We start from the raw sequence: 9697 nt of genomic DNA on the forward strand, positions 1-9697 counted from the left end.
ACACACAAAATGCTGGAGGAACTCAGAAGGTCTATGGAAAGAAGTACAGTTGAGATTTTGAGCCAAGACCCTTCCGCAGGACTGTATCTGCTCAGTTTTCTTTCCCACCTACTTAACCTTTCTACACTCAGTGGCCACTTTATCAGGTACCTCCTGCACTTAGTAAAGCAGCCACTGAGTGTATGTTTGTGGTCTTCTGCTGCTGTAGCCTATCCACTTCAATATTTGACATGTTGTGTGTTCAGAAATGATCTTCTGCACACCACTGTGGTAATACACAGTTACTGTCACCTTGACTCAGTCTGGCCACTCTCCTCTGACTTCTCCCATTAGCAAGGCATTTCTGCTTACTGAAATGTCTCTCCTGGAATGTTTTCTGTTTCTCACACCATTCTCTGTAAATTCTGGAGACTGTTGTGTGTGAAAATCTCAGGAGATCAGCAGTTTCTGAGATTCTGAAACCACCCCTGTGGCACCAACAATCATTCCACGGTCAAAGTCACTTAGATCACATTTCTTCCCCATTCCGATGTGTGGGCGGAGCAACTGAACCTCCTGACCATGTCTGCATGCTTTTATGCAATAAGTTGCTGATTAGATATTTGCATTGCTGAGTAGGCAAACAGGTGTATCTAGCAAAGTGTCACTGACTGTATATTCCTATGAAGGCTCTCTCTTTTCTCCTCACAACTTTCTCTCCATCTTTCTTTGTATTATGAGCAACTTTGGCTACAGTATACTCATTCCCATTCATCTAGGTCAGTAATGCCAATGTTTTACCAGTCTCCGGCCAGCAGCTCTGTGGAGAATCACGTGATACGCTTCACATTGCTAAGCCTATGTCCGAATTCCATGCCTGGGTATTAGAATGTGGAAGCAGAGACTGACGGCATGTCTAACCTCCTGCTCAGCTGCTGAACTCACTTTGTGTTCCGCAGTGAAGCGGAAACAGTCTGCGGTGAGGGCTGAGTGAAGTTTGCGTTCAATCACTCAGTTTCACACCAGTGCTGACTAATGATTGTAGAGTGACTTAATTTGAGCAGGATCGCCAACCTTGATTGAAAGAGTAGGATAAGGTGAGTGATTTATTTGTTTTTCCTATAAGTTACTTTACAATTTTAAAGCACACAAAATGTTGGAGGAAGGCAGCAGGTCAGGCAGCATCAATGGAGAGGAATAAACAGTCAACATTTCAGGCCAAGACCCTTCTTCAGGACCAGAAAGGAAGGGGGAAGCAGCCAGAATAATATAGTAGGGGAATGGAAGGAGTTCAAGCTGGTGGGTGATAGGTAAAGCCAGGTGAGGGGGAGGGTTGGTGGATGGGGGAGTGGGGGGGATGAAGGAAGAAGCTGGGAGGCCCGAAATATTGATTTATTCCTCTCCATAGTTGCTGCCCAACCTGCTGATCTTCTCTAGCATTTTGTGCGTGTTCCTCTGGATTTCCAACATCTGCAGAATTTCTTGTGGTTTATGACTTACAAATTAGTTTCTAAGAGTTTATGATATTTTTGTAAATATAATGTTTTTGTTTTAAATATTGTTTTAATTTTTCATTATTTATACAAATATAAATCTAGACCACTAGACATTCTGGTCTAATGTCTCTCCAGCCACACCTTTTAAGTTCCTGAGAAACAATGCTGCCCCCATTCTTACTAAAAGAATCCTTTTCCATTCATACAACGAGAGGACATTTAACCATTTTCCCCTGTTTCCATCCAAGGGGTCAGTGTGGACATGGTGGAGGATTACAAATACCTGGGGATACGAATTGACAACAAACTGGACTAGTCAAAGAACACTGAGGTTGTCTACAAGAAGGGTCAGAGCCGTCTCTACGTCCTGAAGAGACTGAGGTCCTTTAACATCTGCCGGACAATGTTCTACGAGTCTGTGGTGGCCAGTGCTATCATGTTTGCTGTTGCCTGCTGGGGCAGCAGGCTGAGGGTAGCAGACACCAACAGAATCAACAAACTCATTCGTAAGGCCAGTGATGTTGTGGGGGTGGAACTGGACTCCTTGACGATGGTGTCTGAAAAGAGGATGCTGTCCAAGTTGCATGCCATCTTGGACAATGTCTCTCATCCGCTCCATAATGTACTGGTTAGGTACAGGAGTACATTCAGCCAGAGACTCATTCCACCGAGATGTAACACTGAGCGCCATAGGAAGTCATTCCCACCTGTGGCCATCAAACTTTACAACTCCTCCCTCGGAGTGTCAGACACCCTGAGCAAATAGGCTGGTCCTGGACTTATTTCCACTTGGAATAATTTATTTATCATTATTTAATTATTTATGGTTTTATATTGCTATATTTCTTCACTATTCTTGGCTGGTGCGACTGTAACAAAACCCAATTTCCCTCAGGATCAATAAAGTATGTCTGTCTGTTAAAACCCTAATCATTACAGTTTAGCAACATTATGATCACTTGGATAACTGCACTAAAATGGACTTTTTTTCTAATTGTTTTAATTGTGGTCTTGTAAAAATTGTGCATAATTTATTTTTAAATTATGTTTTTCTTGTGATTGCTGCTTCTGTGATGCTCTGTACCTGTGGTGCTGTTGCAAGTAAGTTTTTCGTTGCATCTGTGCATACATGTACTAATGCATTAGACAATAACCTCGACGTTGACCATTACTGAGAGAGTCACTCGATATGCGTGAAAAAGTTGTGGAGTCTTCTAGATGTCTGCTCTGCATAATGATGAACGTTCAGCAATATCCTAGTGTTACGCGGTTACCATGGTTGAATAGCTTTTAGTGTGGGCAGACTGAGAGCTTAGCAAAGTGTGTGAGGAAGCATTGGAACTTATGTCTGAATCCTGCTCATTAGACATCTCTGGTGGCTGAGAGACATTGGTGTGGTGCATTGAGCACTGCCCGTGATATGACATTTGACAATTTCTTTGCTGAAGTTAAATGTTTGTGTAAGGTCAATCAACTTCATTGATGCATCTTATTTTTATTTTTTATATATTTTGAGATACAGCATGGCCAGGCCCTTCTGGCCCAATGGGCCACATTGCCCAGAAACCCAACTGCTTAACACTCGCCTAATCACAGGACAATTTATAATGACCAATTAACCTAGTAACTGGTATATCTTTGGAAGATGGGAGGAAATCAGAGCACGCAGAGGAAACCCACATGGTCAAAGGCAGGACGTACAAACTCCTTACAGACAGTGCCAGAAATGAACTCCCAAACTCCAGAATGCCATAATAGCATCACACTACAATGCTACTGTCCACAAAGCTTCATTCTAACATTGACCTCTAGAGCTAAGTGCAACACTGCCCTGCCCTGATTCCAAAGAACCTCCTTTCCACCTCCCCAGTTAAGGCTTCCAGTGCACCTTCCAAAGACCTGGGACCCCATGCCCTCTCAGGTGACATTGTTTGCCCTTTTTTCCAGGTTTTCTTCATCAGTGGAAGACTTCACGACAGTTCTTTTTTTAAAATATATTTTTTATTAAATTTTTAAGAGAATTACATACAAAGAATAGAATAATAGAGTAATGAAAATTGATATTTGCCCTCCCCTCTCCCCTTAACCCTTACCCCCTTAACATCCCTGTCTAAAAGAAAGAAAAAAGAGAAAAAAAGAAAGAAAGAAAGAAAGAAAGAAAGAAAGAAAGAAAGAAAGAAAGAAAGAAAGAAAGAAAGAAAGAAAGAAAGAAAGAAAGAAAGAAAGAAAGAAAGAAAGAAGAAAGAAAGAAGGATTGTCTGGATATCGGAGGATCCCCACATGCACCATGGAGTTCAAAATAACTTTAGCATATATCTTTATTTTTCCCCAAATAACTAATAATTTTATCTCCAAAGGATCTATATATTTAATCCTATCTTTTGTAGATAGGGGTGCCAAATTTTCAAAAATATATCAATTCATTTCTTAAATTATATGTAATTTTTTTAAGTGGAATGCAGCTATATATTTCATTATTCCAATGGTCCATAGTTAAGTATGAATCTGATTTCCAAGTAACTGCAATAGCTTTTTTGGCTACTGCCAATGTAATTTTTATAATTTTTTTTCTGATATTTATTCAATTTAGGTTTCGGTATTATCCCTTCAATATCGCCTAATAAAAATAATATTGGGCTATGTGGAAGTTGTATTCCAATAATTTGTTCCAGTAAAAGTCTTAGATTTATCCAAAAAGGTTGAATTTTAAAACAAGACCAAGTAGAGTGTAAAAAAGTACCGATTTATTTTTTATGGTGTAATATATAATTGATGTTCTTTCAGCCACAGTGTACCTCTTCATTAGAAGGTTTGGGCTGGCAGAGGATCTTTCAATGAAGTGCATCACTCACACTATTGGCACCTTGCTGATGTATCTGTCATTGCTGATTAACTGCACTCTGACAACTTGTACTCACTCCCCAACCGTACCTTATCTACTGTTCACAAGGAGGACAGTGTGGCCCCTGTCATCAAAATGCTCTGGAGCTTCAACAAAGAAATGTCATTTTCATACAGAAATTGACTAGTTATATACAAATATTCTTCCATTAGAAACATTGTGCACTTCTGAATCCCATCATTTACATATTTAAGTATCAATCATAATGCATATTTCAGGTGTTATTAAGAAAGTAAGTCTACGTGTTAAAGGCCAGTGGTACTTGAAAACTAGTAAAATAACTGTCCAATAAATAGTAAGTGCTAAACATCACCCAGGAAGGAGCTACAGGAGGCTGAAGGCACACGCTCAATGATTCAGAAACAGCATCTTCCCCTCTGTCATCAGTTTTCTGAATGGACATTGAACCCATTACGAACTTACTATTTTTTTTCTGTTTGCACTATTTATTTGATTTAGCATATATAGAGTATATATAACATTACTGTAATTTACCATTTTTATTATTATGTTTTGCAATGTACTGCTGCCACATTACGACAAATTTCATAACATATGCCAGTGATGATAAAACTGATTCTGATTCTGACTTAGTAACTTAATAACTACCCTAGAATCTTTTGCTTGCATCTTTATCTTGACTTGGTAAGCTTGGTGATTTTGGTTACCAGGCTTGATCAGAAAAGCTGGACAAAGGAGAGTTAGGTTTTCAAGGATCGTGTTCAACCTGGCTGTATGCACTATGTCTGTCTCTGTCAGCTTATCACCTTGACTGTTGCCTTAGTGAGCTGAGCTGTCACAGAGAGAAAGGCTGTACTCTGTATGGTTAGCACACATTGCTTTGCTGCAATTTCCACACATCCAGCTACACATTGACTGCAGTAATAGAAATGAAAATGCAACATAAAACAGCATTTCATTTGCACCCCACTCAACCATTGTGAGCCCTATCTGTTTATGGGGGGGGGGCATTCACTTTATCCCTCAAAATGTGACCACAAAAGCTTTCATACCTGTTTTGGAATTGGAATTGGAGTTGAAGTTGGTTCATTACTGTCAGATGTACAGAGGTACGGGGAATTGAGGTAGTACAAGGGGGAAAAGAATAACCGAATGCGGAATAAAATGTTACAAAGAAACTGCAGTGCTGGGAGACAATGAAGTGAAAGGCTATAACAGGTTGACCGAGAGGTCTGTTCAATGGTCTTGTAACAGCAGGATAGAAGCTGTGCTTGAGCCTGGACTGACATGCTTTCAGGCTTTTGTATCTTCTGCCTGATGGGAGGAGGAGAGGAGAGAATATTCAGGTAAGGTAGGTGGGGTCTTTGATTATTCTGGCTGTTCTACTGAGGCAGTGAGAAGTATAGACTGAGTCCTTTGGTGGGGGGAGGGGGGGGTGGCTGGTTCCTGTGATGTCCTGAGCTGTGCCCACAACTCTCTGCAACTTCTTGCCAATCAGTAAAAATTGATTTAGAGAAAGTGTGAAGTAGTTAAGGAAACCTGGCCATTAAGCAGCAGACTCTTAAACTCATTCTGAAAGGCCACATTTGGCAAATGTGTAATTGTGATGTGATTATCCTGTTCTTTGTTAGTAGGCTGGCATCAACCTTACGCATAACAGGAAGGACGCATTCTCCAAAGAGGCAGTGTTGCTACTGCAGCTGTCCAAGAACAAAGGAAAGAGGACCAAAATGGCCAACATGGGAATTCAGATTACTGGATTTTGTCTCGGCCTCCTCAGTCTGTTTGGAACTTTAATTGCCACCATTTTACCTCACTGGTGTAGAACGGCACATGTGGGTACCGACATTATCACTGCCATGGAGTTCATGAAAGGACTTTGGATGGAATGTGTCTGGCAAAGTACCGGCATCTACCAGTGCCAAGTCCATCGCTCACAATTGGCTTTGCCCCCAGACCTCCAGGCCGCTCGTGTCTTGATGGTATTTTCCTGCTTGTTTTCTACGCTGGCCACTTGCGTTTCTGTAGTGGGTATGAAATGCACTGTGTGCTTCAAGGAAACCTCATCCAAGGATCATATTGCCATGTCAGGAGGGGCATTTTACATCCTTGCTGGCATCATGTGCCTCATTCCAGTTGCTTGGTCAACAAATGACCTAATCCGTGATTTCTACAACCCAGTGTTACCAGCTGGAACCAAATATGAAATGGGGGAAGCTCTCTATATTGGCTTTGTGTCAACTGGTATGGCTCTCGTTGGAGGATCTCTCCTGTGTCTTCCTTGCCCTCAGCAAGGGAACGAAAGACCCTATCAACCACAAGCTTTATCAATACAAGCTGCATCTCAGCTGCCTTCTATTTATAGGAGCAACTACTTCATGTCACAAGCATCTGCCTCTCATAGTGACTACCGTTTACATGACTATGTGTGAGTAAGAAGACTCTTCATTGCAATTAGCCTCTGCACTTCGGAGTTCCAAGAAATAATGTACTTTCTTTACAGTAAGACACACAAAATGCTGGAGGAACTCAGCAGATCGAGCAATGGGGAGGAATAAAGAGTCAGACCAAGATCCTTCATCAGGATTGTTGCTCAAGATTTCCAACGCCTGCAGAATCTCTTCTTCTAGGTATCGGGTAATCAAAATTACCTCAACATTGGCAGAGGTATGGAAAAGAAGGGGACAGGTTTGAGCTGAGAGTGAAGAGTTTTAAAAGAGAATGTTAGAGTTTTTTTTTACACAGTGAGTGGCCCAAAATGTTGACTCTCTATTTTTCTCCATGAATACAGCATTTTGTGTGTGTGTTGCTCTGAATTTCCAGCATTTGCAGAATCTCTTGTGATTATAATATAATTTATTTTACTTTTTCTCCACACTTTGCAGGAAAATTAAGAGTTCCGTTTTGGTTGAAGGACAAATGTGCTTAATTTATTTGTGACAGGGAGCAGTATATAGTTTTCAATGATTTACTTCATTAGAAATATTTTTCAGCATTACCATTACTATAATTTGTAAATTACTACTGATGAGTTCTAAGTTGGCCTTTTATGTGTGATCTGACTTGGTCTGTGTAAATAATAAACTTCCTTTTTAAATGTTTTCATTAATTTTCAAACAAAACATAGTAACAATAGAAATGCAGAGAGATTAGGAATACAAAGTTAATAGAGCAGTATATACAAGTATAAACTATTGATAACACAAATGTAACAAATCTCCCAAACTCATCCTGCATTTATACAGTAAAAAAACCCAAATTGAAAAAGAGAATATATATATATATAAACTAACTTGCAAACTGAACTGAGAAAAAAAAACAAGCTGGGCTATTATATTATAGTGTCAGTAGTGTCAATAGCTCCACTCCTCTAACCAAATATTTAAAGGTAATAAAAGAGGTTTGGGAAAGGAAATAATAAACTATTGAGCACATCTACATGGAGTGATGTCACAGGAAGCAGAATCCATCATCAGGGACCCCCACCACCCAGGTCACGCTCTCTTCTCACTGCTGCCATCAGGAAGAAGGTACAGGAAGCTCAGGACTCATGCTACCAGCTTTGAAACAGTTATTACCCCTCAACCATCAGGCTCTTGGGCCAAAGAGGATAACTGCACTCAACTTCACTTGCCCCATTATTGAAATGTTTCCACAACCAACGTACGCTGTCAAGGACTCTTTGTCTCAAGTTCTCAATATTTATTTCTTATTTAGTTATTATTATTATTTCATTTTGTACTTGCACAATTTGTTGTCTTCTGCACTCTGCCTGAACACCCAAGTTAGGCAGGCTTTCACTGATTCTGTTATTGTTATTATTTTATGTAGTTACTGAGTATGCCTGTATGAAAATGAATCTCAGCATTGTATATGGTGACATATATGGACTTACATAGTAAAATTCACTTTAAAATTTGAACTTTTAGTTATCCACAATAGTGGTAATTAATGAAGTCATTCATGTTTTGGATTATTGAAAATGCACTAATTTATTACATAGATATCCTGGAGACTGCATAATTATTAATAGGTATAATCAGAGTCCATATATGTTTTATTACTAGGAGAAAATTCTGTGAAAAATCAATGCAAAGTTTGTTATTGAAAAGCGTTTCAAAAAAATACACCAGTCAGTTTTTTAATGAGAAACAGAGTCTTTAATGCAAGTTTGTTTGAATATGGAACTGGATTACAAACAAATCTATGAAGAATGTATGTAATAGTTCTGAAGAAGGGTCTCAGCCTGAAATGTTGATTGCATTTATTTCCATAGATGCTGCCTGATCTGCTGAGTTCCTCCAGCAGTTTTTTGTGTGTTGATTTGTATTGCATAATGTTACCCAGGTGTTCATTTTGTGTGCCACTGATTACACATTTCACACATTAATTTCTTAACTTGTTATTGTGTCTGAACTTAGAAGTTGAGAACAGCTTAGATTTTGTTTATTTAGATACAGAATTGCAGCCCTTTGAGCCATGCCATCCAGCAATCCCCAGATTTAAACCAAGCCTAATCACAGAACAATTCACAATGACCAATTAAACTCCCAATTTTTGTCAAGAGTTTCATTAATGTGTACTTTATGGAATTGGTCATGTTTACTTTTCATTGCTCTCTACAAAACCAAAGAGCATTCAAGAAGGAAACAACCTTCAGGGTTTAGATTGTCAGGAGAAGTCAGATGAATGAGAGAAGGTGAAAGAAAATGACCTGTATTTGAGTTTATTGTGTTGTTCAGCTTGGGAACAGACCTGTCAGTCCATCAGGTCTGCATTGACATTTAACCAACCACTTCCATGAGTTCTACATTCTTCTTATGCTCCCCGCGTTCCCATCAACTCTGTCAGGTTCTGACAGTGGCAAATGAACTTACCAGCCCACCTGTCTCTGGGATGTGCAGAGAAAATGGAGCAGCTGGATGTGATCACAGGGAGAATGTGAAAACACCACACACCTCAAAGTTCAAAGTATCGAAGTTCATAGTATATGAATCAGAATCAGAATTAGGTTTAATATCACCAGCAAATGTCGTGAAATTTGGTGTCATTGCGGCAGCAGTGTATTGCAATACGTAATGATAGAGAAAAACCTGAGAATTACATTAAATACATAAATAGTTAAATTAAATAAGTAGTGCAAATGGCCATAAAGAAGTAGTGAGGTACTGTTCATTGGTTCAATGTCTATTCAGAAATCTGATGACAGAGGGGAAGAAACTGTTCCTGAATCGCTGAGTGGGTGCCTTCAGGCTTCTGTACCTCCTTCCTGATGGTAACAATGAGAACAAGGCATGACCTGGGTGACGGGGTCCTAATAATGGGCACCAGCTTTTTGAGGCATCGCTCCTTGAAGATT

The 9697-nt window shown here is 39.6% G+C and overlaps 1 protein-coding gene across 1 annotated transcript; it reads left to right on the top strand.

Moving 5' to 3' along the window:
* Positions 1-6068: 6068 nt before the first annotated feature.
* LOC132392401 (claudin-14-like) lies at positions 6069-6770 on the top strand. The gene has a single exon (XM_059966226.1). The coding sequence runs from the start codon at positions 6069-6071 to the stop codon at positions 6768-6770; it is 702 nt and encodes a 233-aa protein (XP_059822209.1).
* Positions 6771-9697: the final 2927 nt, after the last annotated feature.

The sequence above is a fragment of the Hypanus sabinus genome, chromosome 4 (assembly GCF_030144855.1).
Source record: "Hypanus sabinus isolate sHypSab1 chromosome 4, sHypSab1.hap1, whole genome shotgun sequence".
Taxonomy (NCBI): domain Eukaryota; kingdom Metazoa; phylum Chordata; class Chondrichthyes; order Myliobatiformes; family Dasyatidae; genus Hypanus; species Hypanus sabinus.